Source organism: Aspergillus versicolor, assembly GCF_001890125.1.
Source record: "Aspergillus versicolor CBS 583.65 unplaced genomic scaffold ASPVEscaffold_1, whole genome shotgun sequence".
NCBI lineage: Eukaryota > Fungi > Ascomycota > Eurotiomycetes > Eurotiales > Aspergillaceae > Aspergillus > Aspergillus versicolor.
In genome coordinates, this window is record NW_024467524.1 from 1,500,259 (window position 1) to 1,517,013 (window position 16,755).

At 51.2% G+C, this 16,755-nt stretch overlaps 5 protein-coding genes across 5 annotated transcripts; 3 read left to right on the top strand and 2 right to left on the bottom strand.

Moving 5' to 3' along the window:
* Positions 1-742: 742 nt before the first annotated feature.
* erdS (aspartyl-tRNA synthetase, cytoplasmic) lies at positions 743-3,625 on the top strand (the record flags this gene model as incomplete). Its single annotated transcript, XM_040805656.1, has 1 exon — positions 743-3,625. The coding sequence occupies one exon, from the start codon at positions 743-745 to the stop codon at positions 3,623-3,625; it is 2,883 nt and encodes a 960-aa protein (XP_040662100.1).
* Positions 3,626-4,030: 405 nt separating this feature from the next.
* On the bottom strand, positions 4,031-4,842 carry ASPVEDRAFT_48567 (uncharacterized protein; the record flags this gene model as incomplete). The annotated part of the gene is made up of 2 exons (XM_040814030.1): positions 4,031-4,483; positions 4,555-4,842. The coding sequence occupies 2 exons, from the start codon at positions 4,840-4,842 to the stop codon at positions 4,031-4,033; spliced, it is 741 nt and encodes a 246-aa protein (XP_040662101.1).
* A 531-nt stretch (positions 4,843-5,373) lies between these two features.
* ASPVEDRAFT_35722 (tubulin alpha chain) lies at positions 5,374-7,840 on the top strand. Its single transcript, XM_040811059.1, has 6 exons — positions 5,374-5,712; positions 5,775-5,815; positions 5,935-5,961; positions 6,056-6,131; positions 6,203-7,157; positions 7,218-7,840. The coding sequence occupies exons 1-6, from the start codon at positions 5,688-5,690 to the stop codon at positions 7,441-7,443; spliced, it is 1,350 nt and encodes a 449-aa protein (XP_040662102.1). The 5' UTR covers positions 5,374-5,687; the 3' UTR covers positions 7,444-7,840.
* Positions 7,841-7,910: 70 nt separating this feature from the next.
* ASPVEDRAFT_35723 (EF hand domain protein) lies at positions 7,911-12,859 on the top strand. Its single transcript, XM_040811061.1, has 6 exons — positions 7,911-8,231; positions 8,357-8,511; positions 8,600-8,723; positions 8,814-9,005; positions 9,078-12,376; positions 12,434-12,859. Exons 1-6 carry the CDS (start codon positions 8,219-8,221, stop codon positions 12,458-12,460), a joined length of 3,810 nt encoding a protein of 1,269 aa, XP_040662103.1. The 5' UTR covers positions 7,911-8,218; the 3' UTR covers positions 12,461-12,859.
* A 271-nt stretch (positions 12,860-13,130) lies between these two features.
* ASPVEDRAFT_122900 (plasma-membrane proton-efflux P-type ATPase) lies at positions 13,131-16,156 on the bottom strand (the record flags this gene model as incomplete). The annotated part of the gene is made up of 4 exons (XM_040806031.1): positions 13,131-13,231; positions 13,283-15,380; positions 15,439-15,669; positions 15,731-16,156. 4 exons carry the CDS (start codon positions 16,154-16,156, stop codon positions 13,131-13,133), a joined length of 2,856 nt encoding a protein of 951 aa, XP_040662104.1.
* Positions 16,157-16,755: the final 599 nt, after the last annotated feature.

Sequence of the window (16,755 nt, forward strand, 5' to 3'; positions counted from 1 at the left end):
AAGCAGTAGAGATAGGCAAACGTCTTATGAAGCCAACAGCCAAGGATCACAAAACGAGTAGAATTTGGACAACGGGTACCTGACACCCGGCCTTGAAAATCAGAAATGGCAGATCGGACAGAGAATGGAATTTAATAATGGAGAGAAAGAAGGAGAAACGAGAGCGATGCGCGATGAGGAGGCAAGATGAGGCCGCAGGGTGGTGCAAGCCAAGCGGGCTGGACGGGTCTCTGCGGAGAAGTCAACCCGGCTGAGGCTTGTATACGACCGAGGGCGCCAAGCGATTGTCCAATTGTTACATGAGAGATGGAGGATTTCAAGGAGCAACGAGAGCGCGTCCCTGGATGGAGGGAGTAAATAGCTGGGAGTAATGATGATGTCGGCCTGGCGAAATGCTACAACTGAATTGACTGGAGCGGCTCCCGGATTCTTCCCAATTCCCTTTGTATGACATCACGCCCTGCCCTGGAATTTTCCACCATAACGTCCCGGCCTAAGGCGGAGATCGCATTTTGTTTCTTTATAAGCTCTTGGCCTTCTATTCATGTCTAGCTCTTGATCCTCCTCTCTGGGTATCCAAGACGCTGACCAAGAACCATTGGACTCGCTAACTAATCGAGTCCCTCCCATTCCAGACCCGGCCGGCCAGCCCCTCATTTATTCTTCTTTTGCCTCTTTCCTCACCCTCCTTCTCCTCGCACTCCTATGCTTGACCCCAGCCCATAATCCTCAAGCTGCCAAGATGTCCATCAAGCGGGCATTGTCCAAAATCAAGCCGAAACTTGAAGATGCCTCCCTCCCCTCGCTACCCGGCTCCAAGGGCTCCGGCTCGTCCAACTCCCGGACCGCCTCCCCTCGCCGTAACATCCTTAGCAGTTTCCTTCGTGACCGGGACTATGCTTCCTCTTCCGAAGAGGTCTCGGATGATTCCTTGCCCACTGCGGCCGGCGCAATGAGCAAGAACCAGCAGAAGCGTCTCGCCCGCCGCCAGAGGAAGAGCGAGCAACGCTCTCGGATGAGTGAGGATATTGGTTCATCCGAGTCTGAGCGCCGCCACAAGGAAGAAATCAGCAAAGCGATTCATGAAGAGACCCCGGAGATGAGAGGTCGGTATGGTGACTTGCCCCTGCTGCAGTCGGGTTCCCGAGAACGAGAACAGCGCCTCGATTTTGACAACATTTCCGCGGACATGGTTGGACAACAGGTATTTTTTACAGCTAGATTGCACATAATCCGCCGAATGAGTGCGAAGCTGGTTTTCTTGGTCTTCCGACAACAGCTGTCAACCTTTCAGGGAGTCCTTCACGAGACACCTGGTGTGAAGTCCATCGCTATGGTCCAATGGGCTGAGCATTTGAGGACCGGGTCGATCGTCCGGGTCCGCGGCACCATCCAAGCTCCTGACGTTCCCGTCTTGGGGTGTACGGTTCATGATGTTGAAGTTTCCATTGATGAGGTTCATCTTGTCGTGCGCCGTGAGGACCCTGTTCCCTTTAGTATCTATGAGGCAGAGATACGCACTCCGGAGGAAGACCTGGTCGAAGGCCGTCGCAGCCATATTTCGGACCGCACCCGCCTGACAAACCGTTTGCTTGATCTACGAACACCCACCTCTCAGTCTATTTTCCGAGTACAGTCCGCCGTTGGCAACCTCTTCCGCACCGCTCTGGATGAGCGAAGCTTCATAGAGATCCACACACCGAAGCTACAAGGATCCGCAACGGAATCTGGTGCTAGCGTCTTCGAAGTTAGCTATTTTGGGCGCGATGCTTTCCTGGCACAGAGCCCTCAGCTTGCCAAACAAATGGCCATTGCAGCAGATTTCGGTCGTGTGTATGAGATCGGAGCGGTTTTCCGCGCGGAGAACTCCAACACCCATCGTCACCTGACAGAGTACACAGGCCTTGATATTGAGATGGCCATTGAAGAGCACTACCATGAGATGCTGGAAGTGCTAGATGGAGTGATCAAGAAAATCCTGGAAGGCATCTATGGGCGTTTCCGCCGAGAGATCGAGATCATCAAACATCAATTTCCCTCCGAAGACCTTGTTTGGCTCGAGGAGACCCCGATCATTAAATTTGCGGACGGCATCAAGATGCTCAACGATTCAGGATGGCGGGATGATGAAGGCAACCCGCTGCCCGAAGACCAGGACCTCGGCACCCGAGACGAAATACGTCTCGGTGAACTAGTCAAGGAAAAGTACAAGACTGACTACTATGTTCTTGATAAGTTCCCTATCGATGCTCGTCCGTTCTATGCCATGCCCGATCCAAATGATCACCGGTACACGAACTCGTTTGATATGTTCATACGTGGTCAAGAAATCGTATCTGGTGGCCAACGTATTCACGACCCTCACATGCTGGAAGAAAATATGCGTCGAGTGGGTATCAATCCGGACTCGATGGAGGAATACATGGAGGGTTTCCGCTGGGGTGCACCACCACACGCAGGCGCCGGAATTGGTCTGGAGCGGATGCTGATGCTGATTCTGAAGTTGGGCAATATCCGTCTTGCATCCCTCTTCCACCGCGACCCTAAGAGCTTCCCCGCCAAACCCGCCACCCTCCAGTTGCGACACCCAGAGTCGTCGACTGTCGACCCGCCTTGGGTTAAGGAGAAGAGAGGCGCGATAGCGTCGAGCGAAAGTGACCTGCAGCCGATGGAGCATTTGATCGCCAATTATGGCGATGCTACTTCGACGTCTTGGGGCGACGAGCGCTTTAAAATCTGGCGTGACATGGCCACTGGTGCTGCAATCTCTTATGTAGTCAGCAGCAACAATTACGTTGTGATCCCGGGTAACCCTTTGTGCGACGCCAGACAATATAATCGGATCATTAGTCAGTTCTTACAATGGCTACGCCGTGAAACGAAGTACAAGCCAATCTGGCTTCTTTGCTCTCCGGATGTCGAGGCTGTCCTCGGAGAGAAACTCGGCTGGCGCAGCTTGTCCTGCATTGCTGAAGAAGTGGTGGAACCCTCTCGCAACCAAGCCGCTATGGACGGAGAGCTTGCTCGAAAGATTCGACGCACCGAGAACGAGGGGATCAAAATCATAACTCAGAACCAGGGCGAAATGGTGCCCGATAGCGTTCGTGAGGCGATCGATAAACGGATTCAAGATTGGAAGGAGAACCGCAAGGGCACGCAAGTGCATCTTTCGGAGATCCATCCATGGCGCGACCATGAGCACCGTTGGTACTTCTATGCGGTCGACAAAGAAGGGACAATCTGTGCTTTTGTCGCCCTAGTTCTGATCTCGCCTACCTACGGGATGCAGGTGAAGTATACTTTCGACTTCCCAGGCTCTCCGAACGGCGTTATCGAGTCTCTTATCACCCATGCTATCCAAACCGCAGGCCACAGTGGCGCTAAAAAACTCACATTCGGCGCCGGTGCAACCACAACCCTTACCCCAGGCCACAACATGCATGGCGCAAAGATGAAGATGCTCCAACATACGTACGACGCCCTCGCAAAGCAATTCCACCTTGTCCGGAAGAGCGAGTTCCGTGCCAAACTTGGCGCCGTGGATGAGCCGCTCTATATCGCGTATCCTCCTCATGGTCTCGGCCAAAGAGGTATCCGAGCCGTTCTTCACTTTTTCGAAGATTGATCCTCGGTCTCAGTATAGTGCCATGTTGGCTCTGGTTTATTTTGTGGGTTTCTTTATACCATTTTTGACTTAGGTGGTATTGATATAGAGCGGTTTTGGATACCTTTGGTTTATTTGCGGTCACTCCTCTAATCTATTCCCCCATTTGTTAGTCGTTACTGTTCCGAACTGGATGACATATGCACCACCTCCTCTCAATGTCTATGCCGTGATGAATATATAATACACCATGTATGATTTTGGACTATATAGATGCCTTATGTTCCTATGTTCTTATGTTTTGAAAATGGAATAATAATGTCGTTCGTATGTTCTATTAGATCATGATACTATAGAAAATACTTTGTGGCATTCGTAGTCTCATTATATGGCGATTCGAGAAGTCCTCTGACAATCGTCGTCATCCTACTGACCCTTCTTAACATCCTGAGGATTACGAATGTCCGTCGAGTTTACCGCTCTCATGAAATCCCTAGAAATCCATCTCGCTACAATAATACTCACACATGCAACTACACTTACCCAGCACGCCGTGGGCACGAGACTTTTCGGAAACACATTTCCTAAAAATGGATCAAGGATAACATCCGCCAGAACCGGCGGCACTTTCTCCATTAGTGTCTGGTCAAGCGAGAAATAATCCGCCGCCGCAGAAATCCGGAGAAATAGCACTGAGTCCGCACTTGGTTCCGAATCCGCAACAGCGGAACGGTCTCCCCGGCGTATAGGCGTTGTTACCGCTTGCGGTGGGGACGCTGCAAGTTGCGAGGACGAGTAGAGGCTTATAGCGGAAAGGAGGGCCCGATCTTCTAGTATTTCGGGGAGGGTATACGTGGATAATGTGAATGCGGTTGGTTGCTGGAACCAAATAATTAGTTCAGACTCAAAAGATAACAAAGGTTGGGCGGTTGCGAAAGGAAGGGACGTACAGTAGCCAGCCAGCAAATGCGCACCTCATACCGCTGTCCTGGGCTGAGGTTTTCGAGGAAATACCATGAGTCCGTGCCCTGACTCTCAGAAACTGTTGGGAACGAGGCATTAAGGTGTGTTCGCAGCATGCCATTTGAAGGAGAGAGGCGCTCGAGGCCTAGGTCATCGAAGGCTGGGTCCTTGGCGGGGAGGGTGACTGCGGAGGGAGCGATGAAGATGGTTTTCTCCACGTTGGCGCTGGCAACGCAGAGGAGCGATGCGAGGTAAATGTATAGAAGGAGCACCATCTTGCAAGGCTGTTACATAGCTTGCTGCGGGTTTTGTGCAAGGGATCGATTGGCTCAATGTCTCATTGAGACAGAGCTCGGAGAAAATAGGCAGTTGTGAGCTATATGGAGCTCCCTAAGCTATGAGCAGATAGCTATCGACCAACGTCATGGCAGAACAATAAATGGATTCATAAGATTCAGCTTGATGCTGGCGAGCATTTAGGGTCAGTCGCCCTAGAAAGACCGTGCAGTGTCCAAGACAATAAGAATGTGTCGTCGGTCGCCAGACTTCCAACGGCTGGAATAAACAGCTTCCGGCCTCATGGATGCCATGCCGCCATGCATCCGAGAGTTAGCTGCACGTGACCACATGTGCTGACTCATCTCTCACCGCCAGGAGCAACGCGGGTCCCGCATCGGCCAATCGTAGCGGGCGAATGGCAACGCGACCCAAAAGGGATGGATCAACAACCTCAGCAAGCACAGCGAAAGTGGTGAAGTGACAGCGCAGAGACAAAAAGACAACAGAAAAAATCGTGCCCCAGCAAATCGAATCGTCCGATTGACCGGAATCTTGGGCAATTGCTTTTGCAGCTAAATCCCGCCGTTGCCAATAGTGAGTCCCCGGCGCTCCCACCGGTTCCCAGCGTTTTCTTTCGGTTCCCCCCCTCTGTTGTTCCCCCCGTATCTCTTCTCTCTCGTTTTGTGGTTCCCGTCTATTTACCCAAACTTACCCCTGAAGCAGCCGTCCAGAACTCCAGATCGTCCGCTGGGCCTAGTTTTCTGCTCTTCTTCTCGTTCTCCAATCTCTACCCTTTTCATATCCCTTCGCCTCTAACCTTCCCCCAACCCACCTCGACAAGATGAGAGAAGTCATTAGTTTGAACGGTGCGTTTTGTGACCCGTGCCCCTCGCTTGTTTGCTCTGCTAACGTTCCCTCTGCTGTTCAGTCGGCCAGGCCGGTTGCCAGATCGCCAACTCGTGCTGGGAGGTAAATTACACCTTTGAACTATTGTTATCGGAGGAGGAAGAAATATGGTGGCCCTCAAGGTCATCAAAAAAAAAAAGTAAATACATCGTGTGCTGACTGGTGTTGTTTTTTTGCTCTAGCTTTACTGCCTCGAGCACGGTATTCAGGTACGTGAAAACCGAGGCTCGAGATATCGATCAATGCCTCGCTCTACCCTTTTTTTCATTTTGGCACTGTGCAGCTAACTGACTGACTGATTAGCCTGATGGATACTTGACCGAAGAGCGCAAGCAGGAAGACCCTGACCACGGCTTCAGCACTTTCTTCTCCGAAACTGGTACGCTTCCAATAATCACCACGCGATTTCATCTACTATCGTGTTCTTCTGACACGCGTTTTGTATCCCAGGCCAAGGAAAATACGTTCCCCGTAGCATTTACGCCGATCTCGAGCCCAACGTTGTCGATGAGGTTCGCACTGGCACCTACCGCAGCCTTTTCCACCCTGAGAACTTGATCACCGGCAAGGAGGATGCCTCAAACAACTACGCCCGTGGCCACTACACCGTTGGTAAGGAGATGATCGACCAGGTCCTGGACAAGGTCCGCCGCATGGCAGACTCTTGCTCTGGTCTCCAGGGTTTCCTCGTCTTCCACTCCTTCGGTGGTGGTACCGGTTCCGGTTTCGGTGCTCTGTTGATGGAGCGTCTCTCTGTCGACTACGGCAAGAAGTCTAAGCTCGAGTTCTGTGTTTACCCCGCCCCCCAGAACGCTACCTCCGTCGTCGAGCCCTACAACTCTATCCTCACCACCCACACCACCCTTGAGCACTCCGACTGCAGCTTCATGGTTGACAACGAGGCTATCTACGATATCTGCCGTCGCAACCTCGGCATTGAGCGCCCCAGCTACGAGAACCTCAACCGCCTGATCGCCCAGGTTGTCTCTTCCATCACCGCTTCCCTGCGTTTCGATGGCTCCCTGAACGTTGATCTCAACGAATTCCAGACCAACCTGGTCCCCTACCCCCGTATTCACTTCCCTCTGGTTGCTTACTCTCCTGTTATCTCCGCCGACAAGGCCTCTCACGAGGCCAACTCGGTCCAGGACATCACCATGTCTTGCTTCGAGCCTAACAACCAGATGGTCAAGTGTGACCCCCGCAACGGCAAGTACATGGCCACCTGCCTGCTGTACCGTGGTGATGTCGTCCCCAAGGACACTCACGCTGCCGTCGCCACCCTCAAGACCAAGCGCACCATCCAGTTCGTTGACTGGTGCCCCACTGGCTTCAAGATCGGTATCTGCTACCAGCCTCCTCAGCAGGTCCCCAACGGAGACCTTGCCAAGGTTAACCGTGCTGTGTATGTTTTCACCTATTCCCTTGAGAACCTGAAAAGGAACCAGAAGCTAATAATGAATAGTTGCATGCTGTCCAACACCACCGCTATCTCCGAGGCTTGGTCCGCTCTCGACCACAAGTTCGACCTCATGTACTCCAAGCGTGCTTTCGTCCACTGGTACGTTGGTGAGGGTATGGAGGAAGGTGAATTCTCTGAGGCTCGTGAGGACTTGGCCGCCCTGGAGCGCGATTACGAGGAAGTTGCCAGCGAATCCCTGGAGGACGAGGTTGAGGAAGCTGAGTACTAAGTGTAATTCTGCTGTAATAATTCTATTGGGAGCCAGGCGTTAGCCCAGGTGATACTCTGGCTGCATGAAAATAGGAGAAATTGGCTTAGTACAGGCTACTTGTGGCTTTTCTGTCTGATATATTTTTAATATCCCCACAGCAGTGAAAATTTACCTCTCGTTGATTTATTTCTGACTGATATTCATCAATGTGCTCAGTAGTGGTAGAGATGAAGCCATAGTGCATACACCAGCAGCATATCGCTGGGATGGCTCCAGGTGGCCCAAAGGATTGTCAGCCTGAGCGAGATGAAGAAATTAATGATAGTAAATTACCAGTTAAAAATAGTTAATAGTGCAACGCTTATGATTACGAGTTTGTTTGGCCAGGAGGTCGAGCAGCAGGCGGCCCAGGAGTTACCCAGCACTGACCGCCCAGCCAGCGCAGCCGGCAGACCCCCCTCGACCTTCGTCACTTCACCCCAGAGCGCCTGCTCACTCCAAAGCCAACCAAGAGCATCGTTCTAATTATAATCCCTCTTCCTCTCTCTACCCCCAGCCGGGAGCTTCTTCACAACCACCCCACCCCCTTTGGTGAGCTTTCCCTCGCTGAATCGACTAGTGTTTCTGTCTTTTCTTTCCAACCACGTTTCCCCGTGCCTCCCGAACCCCGAGACAGTTGTCGCCTTGGTCCACCCATCTATACCCGTGGTGTCATCGAAACCCCTGTAGACAACCCGACTTTAAGGCGCAAGACGCTGGACTACTAGGAGGATTCTGCTCTCCATGAGCTATCATGGCTGACAATGGTAAGCTTTTCCAGCTACAACTCGATTCAATGGCGGGGAGCTCTTGAGCTCTCAGGAGATGATTGGCGCTGCCTGATAGCGACCAGATTATCAGCGGAACTGACGGATTCTCACACTCTTAATAGCGCGCCAACCGAATTTGAACTTGACTCCTGCAGAGAAGCGAGTCTTCTATCAACTCTTTCAAGCTGCCGACACGACAAATCTAGGCGTTATCACGGGCGAGATCGCTGTTCCATTCTTCGAGAAGACCAAGCTCGCCCCGGAAACCCTCGGATTGGTATGTCGATATTCCAGCTTCCCCAGGGAGTTTCAATCTCCGCATGCGATATGTTGATCTAATTGCGCTTTTGTTTCGCCCTCGACAGATATGGCAAATCGCGGACAAGGAGAACAGGGGTCTCTTGACCCCCTCCGGGTTTGGTGTCGTGTTGCGATTGATCGGGCACGCCCAAGCTGGTCGCGCACCCACAGATGAATTGGCTTTACAATGTAAGTGGCCTTGCAATTGTCGACGGCTGCTCCTTGGGTGCCTCTCCGGGGGGGTCTACTTGACTACATCATGATGTTGACCAACCACAGCTGGCCCATTACCCAAGTTTGACGGGATTGTGGTCGACACTTCTGTACCTTCTCCACGAGAGAGCGCAGGCAGTCCTCAACCAGCCGCTGGTGGACCACCGATTCGAGTTCCTCCTCTAAATCCTGAGGATGTCAACAAGTTTGTTTCCTTGTTTGAGAAGTCGGATGTTGCTAGAAGCGGGACTATCACTGGTAAGAATTCTCCTATTGAATGTTTATATATCCCATCCCGTGTTTATTCGACTTACAATTTTCTTCTATTAGGTGAAACCGCGAAACAGATATTTGAACGCGCGAGGCTTCCGAATGAGGTCCTTGGCCGGATATGGAATTTGGCGGACACCAAGCAACGCGGAGTACTTGATACCACGGAGTTTATCATTGCCATGCACTTGTTGACCTCGTTCAAATCCGGCGCCATGAGAGGGATCCCGCAAGTCCTGCCTCCCGGCTTATATGACGCAGCCGCTCGACGAGGCGCCAGCCGGCCGTCCTTCAGTGGCCCAAAGCCAGGTCTCGATGTCCCACCTGTGCCTGCAATTCCCAAGCAGTTCACCGGACCTCAGCGGACTCAAAGCCCTATCAATAGGCAGCAATTCGGCTCCCCTCTTTCTGCACAATCAACGGGCGGCGAGTGGCTTGTCTCGCCAGCGGAGAAGCTCCAGTTTGACAACTATTTCAACACCGTGGATACGGCGAAGTCCGGTGTAATTAGTGGCGACCAAGCTGTCTCTTTCTTTACGAAAGCCCAGTTACCTGAGGAGACCCTCGCCCAAATTTGGGATCTTGCGGATATTGATGCTGATGGCCAATTGACGAGGGACGAATTTGCCGTTGCTATGTATCTGATTCGCCTGCAGTATACGGGCAAGGGTCCCATTCCGCAGCATCTGCCACCCGCTTTGATTCCTCCAAGTATGCGCCGACCAGGTTCCGCGCAGGCAGTGCCGGTCCCTGCTCCAGCTCCTGCACCCCCTGCTCCAATCCAAACTGCTGCAGATGATCTCTTCGGTCTTGATCCATTCGCAACTGCACCTGCGGCCCCTATTCCTGCTCCTGCTCCTGCCCAGATGCCACAGTCGACGGGCAACTCAAATTCACCTTTTGCGGCGCCGGGCTCACCAGGACCCCAGTCATCCCCACCCGGCAGCGCAACAACATTCAAACCTTTCGTCCCCACATCAACATTTGGTCAAAGTCTGCAACCGCAGGCGACTGGTGCCTCCTCTGGCCCGTCAACCGCTCGTTTGCCGCCTCAACCGTCTGATGACCTTCTCGGAGACAATGACCCTGAGGAATCCAGCAAGTTGACTCAGGAGACTACGGAGCTTGCCAACCTATCTAATCAGATTGGATCCCTCGCAAATGAAATGCAAAATGTTCAAACGAAGCGAAGCGGTACCGAACAAGAACTCTCTCAGTCTTCCCAGCAAAAGCGTGACTTCGAATCCCGCCTTGCGCAAGCAAGGTCAATGTACGAGCAGGAAGTGAAGAATTTTAAGGCTTTGGAAGAGAAGCTGAAAACTTCGAAGGCCGAAACAACTAAACTGCAACAGGAGTACGCCTTAATTGATGGGAGTAGACAGGATCTTCAAAACCAGTACAACCAGGTGTCTGCTGCTCTTGCAGCTGATCAGCAGGAAAATGCAAGTCTAAAGGAGAAGATCCGTGAAGCCAATGCAGCAGTCGCCCAGTTGAAACCGGCGCTAGAGAAAGCTCGATCCGAGGCTCGCCAGCAGAAGGGGCTTGCCGCAATCAACAAAAAGCAACTGGCAACTGTAGAAGGGGAACGGGATAAGATCCAAGAAGAAATCGATGATTCGCCCAAGGATAATACAAGCAGGGATACCCCGGCAGAGTCCGAAGAGGTTGCGTCGCCTCCCAGCAATCCTCCTGCTGTGACAAGCCCTGCTGCGTCAACAACTAGTCAGAATACCAATCCCTTCTTTAAACGCACGATGACCGGTTCGAGTGAGAACAACGTCGCATCGCCCCAGATCTCGAACGATCAACAACGTGCCTTTGACAGTCTGTTTGGTCCTTCCTTTGGCGCCACCCCGGCCACAGCTGTGACTCCTCCACCGCCAACATCCTTTCGTGCAGACTCACAAGCGAACTCAGTAGCGTCCCCGGTTGGTTCTGGAGTCCCAACTCCATCAGTATCCCCCCCGCCTTCGTCCGCTGGTGCATTTGGCTCGGAGCCACCACCTCCCGCTCTCTCTCGTCAGATGACCCCGAATGCCCTTCCTTTAACTGGAACACTCTCTGAGACCACTTCTACCAAAGTTTCTCCTCCGGGTAGTAGATTCGGTCCTCAAGATGCATCCAGTGTTGGGACTCCATCCCGGGCTGGTGGCAGTGAAGCCCGTCCTGCTTCTACATCTCCGTTTGACGAGACGGAGGATTCGAAGGAACGGTTTCCACCCATCCCCGGTGCTTTCGAAGAACCCTCACCAAGTGAGGAAAAGCCAGCTGAGGGAAAAGACCCGAGCTTTGATGAATTGTTTGGTGGACCGGCTCATCAGCGATCCAAATCTCAGAAGGACAATGATTTCGAAGAGGCTTTTGCTGCATTGAAGGGTCCTAATGCGTCTGAAGCGACAAAGCCCAACGGTGCACCTGAGTCTGAATTCCCACCAATCCGCGAGATTGACGATGACGACGATGACGACAGCACGGACAGTGAAACGCAATTAGGTTTTGACGATAACTTTACGCCCGTTTTCCCTCAGAGCCATGCAACTTCGAAGTCAGACAAAATCGAGGCATCGCAACTTGCTGCATTCCCAACCCCAGGGTCATCCAATAGTCCAACATTGGCTCCACCTGCGGCAGAATCACAACCTAGCCCACCCAAGTATGATGAAGATGCCGAAAAGCAGGCTCCGGGCAACATGCCTCCGGAGTTCGGTGGTTTACTCCCTACCAGGTCTGATCCAACTGCAGCTCCAGATGCTCCTCATTCCGTAGAAACTACAACAGGTGCCCCTATCGTCGGCGGGGAGGCCCAGCAGGATACCACCAAGGCGCCTCCCCCTACACAAGCTCCAGGCGGAAGCAAGGCCCCTGATTTTGAAGCCGCTTTTTCGGGATTAAATCTCGCACCAGCGAAGGAGGCAGACGACGACGATGAAGATGACGATTTCTCACGAACTGAGGGCCGACAACACAACATGGACTTTGATTTCTCGTTTGATTCCGCGGCGTCTCAGCAGCAGAGGACTGCCACCCAAACTAGCGCCTCTGGAAATACGAGCTCTGATTTCTTTAGCTTCGACCAGAGCGCCCACGCACCCTCGTCATCTGGCCCAGCGAATCCTGGTACTAAGTCAGGGGACCACGACTGGGAAGCGCTCTTCGCCCCTCTGGACAATATCAAATCTCCAGGTGCAGAGACAATCAACGGAGCTCCTTCAGGCGCATCCACTGAGTCGAAACAGCCTGGATGGGCCCTTCAAAATGAGACACAGGATGACCCGAACCTCCAGCGTCTTACGGGCATGGGCTTCCCCAGAGAAGCTTCCCTAGTCGCCCTAGAAAAATTCGACTACAATATTGACATGGTATGTTATCTCGCCCAGATAGTCGGTTGGACTTAGATACTAATCCCTATTTATTAGGCAATCGACCACCTCACGAAAGCGTGATCCCTTATTATTAAATGTCACCCATTCCCTATTTGAAAGAGTATCCTTCCAATGATCACCACCTATGCACATAGTCTAAACTCTCTCATTATATTATCCCCTTTTTGTCTTATTTCTATCTTTAGCCTTGCGCTTACTCTTAACGCTTCTACTGTATCTTTCTGTATGCAACTTTTATTTTCAGTTTTCATGCTCCCGAGCGTGCTGCTCTCATGTACATCCATGCCCCCATGTCTCGTCTGCCGATCTGTGTCGGCCGATCCTCCTATAAACTTACTCTACCTGTATGGCTACCTGATGTAATCTAGAATCGGGCTACGAGACTGCGAGAACTTCGGAGTGCCCGGTGGCTATTATAATCAAGACTAATTTCCAACTATATCCCGCGCCTGTCCTGCTGATACGGGGTAAAGACTCAGTTACTGCTAACCAAGTGCTGCTTCGGGTGTAAGAAAAACCTAAGCAGAGTTAGGGAGCTTGTGTTCGGCGCTTTTATTGACTAGTGCTTCATATCCGAATATTTGATATTTCAATAGCCCATTCTCCCAGATGTTAAGTCTTACCGCCAGGCCTTTCACGGAGCTCTCGAAGACCAAGATACCTAATAATACAGAATATGCAATACATCGCATTCGCCTGTTCCCAACACTGCTGATAACAAAACGCTTATTCATGAGGCCGGTCGACCATTGTTCTCGTCCCAGCCGCCCCCGCCTTCAGGGTTCCTCGAGCTTTTCTCGTGCTGTACTGAAACCCGTTGCAAAGCAACTACTAGTCATGTTTAGCACGCATTCAATTACCGCATGCCAAGAGAAAACCTACCAAAGTCATCCAGAGTGCGCTGAGAAGCCCTTTGTCTTCTCGGAATTCTGCCGTGCATGATATCGTCAAAGGTTTGAGAACGCTGTAACAGAAAATAAACCCCTCCCATAACGCAGAATACGCCGAACGAGAATACCCAAATACGGACAATAGCGATGGGCGAAGTCTGCCCGCCAACGAACCAGCCATAGTAGCAAAAGAAGCTTGCAACTAAATCGACAACAAAAATGGCCGCTGCGAGCTGCCATGAAGGCAATGACGACCAAAACGGTCCATCTGCTCTCGTAATAAAGATCAACCAGTTCTCCGTTAAGGATATCTCAAGGAAGAGGACCTCATCGCGTTTCCCGAAGTTTTGTACGATCCCCGCATGCTCGCCCGCATTCATCATGGTCGTAAGCGCGATCCAGGTTCCTAGAGCGAGGATAATTCCAAGTATGACAGAAAGACCCCATAGTTTTGGAAGATTCCATTTTACAGGAGACTGAGAGTACGGAGCATTGTCATAAGCTATTGCCAGAGTTGCGATGTCCGCGAATATTGCAATAAAGACCACCAGCTGTAGATTCAAGCACTCGTTCATCGTCGAAATCCAGAGGCCAAAGAATATCTCGAGGTGCAGGGATAGTGCAATTCGATAGATCACATATGCATGCATGCGATGGAATATTTGACGGGAAGTCTTTAGAGCGTCAATTATTGCTGATAAGCCTGGGGCAAGGAAAACGATATCAGCTGCTGACCGGGCAGCATCCGAGGCACCTTCCACGGCGATCCCAGTATCAGCCTTCTTGAGTGAAGGTGCATCATTGACTCCATCTCCAGTCATGGCTACTAGGTATCCACGTTGCTGAAGTATGTCTACAACATTATATTTATGTTGAGGCCACACTTCTGCAAACCCGTCTGCGGCTTCAACAAAGTCGTAAACTTCAGATCCAGGCATGGTACCGCCACCCCCAAGGCCAAGTCCCTCCGCGTTGTAAACATTAGTCCCTAGCCCTAGTTCACGCGATGTCTCACGGGCAATGCCAACGGCATCCCCGGTAAGCATTTTGATCGATAAGCCGAGTGTTTTCGCCTCATTTATAGTCGTTGCAGTATCGTCACGAGGAGGGTCAGAGCATGGCACTATCCCAAGGATTTCCCATTTCCGATTCATAGGTTTCCGGGCGACTCCGAGAGAACGAAAGCCACGCTCTGCAAACTCGTTCATCTTATTGGTGTACTCCTTTTCGATGCCGTCTGGGATCTGCTGATCCTCTGAAACCGTCTTCAGAACCCACAAAGGCGCCCCTTTCACGCAGATTATCCTTTCACCATTGGGGGATAACACTACCGCGGTGACCTTTTTGGAGACTGGGTCAAATGGATGGAACTCTCGAATTTTGTACTGTGTCAGAGCTTCTTTAGCACGGGGATAATTAGGGAGTGCCTTTATGAAGGCTCTATCGATAGCATCCATGCCCTTCAACTTCCGCGAGGCAGCTAAACACGCCGTCAACATAAGGTCGTTAGGGTCCACACCAGTCACCGTGTATGGGTCCGAAAGCGTGAGCTTGTTCTTTGTTAGTGTTCCAGTCTTGTCGGAACAAAGTATCTCTACCCCTGCAAGAGACTCTATGGCGGAAAGTCTCTGTACAATCGCCTGCCTCCGAGCCAAATAGGCAGCACCCACGGCCATGGTTGTGGTGACAACAGCGGGAAGGCCGACTGGAACTCCGATAATAGTGATGGCCAGTGTGAATTCAAGAATGGTAATAATATTATTCGAACGGTAGAAAGACGACACCCAAACAACGATTAAGGTGAGTACAACCAAAACGAGCAGCGTCGCCCCGATATGGTTCAAAACCTCTGTGAAATGACCAGCACTCGATGACGCAGAATTGACCAGCGCGGCTGTTTGGCCCATAAAGGTGTTATCACCAGTAGCCGTAACGACAATATAAGCTTCGCCGCGCTTAACCACCGATGAGGCATAACAAACCTCATCCTTGCATTTGTTAACGGCCAATGATTCACCAGTGACAGAGGATTGATCAACTTGTAATAAGTAGTTCGTTTTGACGCGGCCATCAGCGGGCACAATCGTACCCTACCAGCAAAAGTAAGCTTTTGCCGTCTTGGTATGGTAATGAAAGAATGGGGACTACCTCATCAATTCTTAGTACATCACCCGGTACGACTTCGACTGCATCAATTTCGGCCATTTTGCCATCACGGACCACGACAGCCTTGAGAGCCAACGACTTTTTCAGCTCCTCCACGATCGACCCTGCTTGATATTCCTGAGCAAAGCCGACAGTTGCGTTGAGAAGGAGAAGGGCACAGATCACGCCAAAGTCCACCCAATCTCTTAGACCAAGGGCAAGGATTGCGGCACCCTATCACCTATTAGCTAGAGGGCATTGCTACATATTGGGTGGAATGATCTCTACAACTAACCTCCATCACGAATTGAACTGGTCCGACGAAGAAGGACAAGAACTTAAAATAAAGATTCTCCTTCTCCTCTTTCAGCTGGTTAGGGCCATATTTTTTACGGCGGGCCAGGGCGTCAGTCGTCGTAAGGCCAGTCGTAATGTCAGTGTCAAACTCCGGATCTTGCCCAACAAGGCTATGCTTAGACTCCATACTTTTCCGTATTTGGGTACGAACGGTATATTCGCCATCCAGGGACGCCAGTTCCTCGATGAGATCATCAATATTCTCCTCTCCATCGCCATCGGGGTCGACATAGGTCATCGGGGGAACTTTGTCCTGAGATATGAGGATGGACTTCTTTTCCGTGGTATTTATATAGTCGCGTCGCACAATAGCAGGCTGAGGCGTCCTAAAAGGATTTCTTGGGGGAACGCTTGAATCATCCATCGACTGTCAAGTTAAAGATGCAGGCGTAGGCAATATACTCGGCACCAATGCTGCAGTTGAGGCTAAGGGAAAACCTTAAGGAGACTGGAAGCCAGTGTTTGCAAATCAATCGATAAGCCGAGTAAAGCGCATCAACAAGTCTAGAACCATTATGGAAAGAGCTGGTGGTCAAGAACGAAGGAGGAAGGACATAGCAACCGGAGTTTCGACCATCGAAGCTTCCTAATCTTGATATCTTGTTCCCTCATAATTGCCATTGGATGCCGCCATCTCTCTGTCCCTTTTGGTATCGTTTCTGAGGCGAGACAAATAGTAAGGTATCAGTATGTCAATAGGCATACCACATCTAGTCTAAGCAGGATATATTTCTGGGACCGGCCGTCCGGTGTTGTGAGATCCACATATAACAGCTTTCTGGTTAGACTAGGAAATGAGGTCAAAAATATTCTTAGAAACGCACATCATAATCCAAATCAACAAACGGAAAAGTGTTTTTGATGGAAATGCCAAACTAATGGAGAGTTTGTTGTAGTTTGGTTTGTTGTAGGAGAACACGCCGAAACGGTTGCTTGTGTTCTGAACCAATCATAACCGAGAAA

Bases quoted from the DNA above. Each gene is read 5' to 3' on its own strand.
- ASPVEDRAFT_35723 (XM_040811061.1), top strand. The intron at 8,512-8,599 runs GTATGTCGATAT...CGCCCTCGACAG, and splicing joins CCCCGGAAACCCTCGGATTG to ATATGGCAAATCGCGGACAA. The intron at 9,006-9,077 runs GTAAGAATTCTC...TTCTTCTATTAG, and splicing joins TAGAAGCGGGACTATCACTG to GTGAAACCGCGAAACAGATA.
- ASPVEDRAFT_35722 (XM_040811059.1), top strand. From the start codon at position 5,688: ATGAGAGAAGTCATTAGTTTGAACG. The intron at 5,713-5,774 runs GTGCGTTTTGTG...TCTGCTGTTCAG, and splicing joins AGAAGTCATTAGTTTGAACG to TCGGCCAGGCCGGTTGCCAG. The intron at 5,962-6,055 runs GTACGTGAAAAC...CTGACTGATTAG, and splicing joins GCCTCGAGCACGGTATTCAG to CCTGATGGATACTTGACCGA.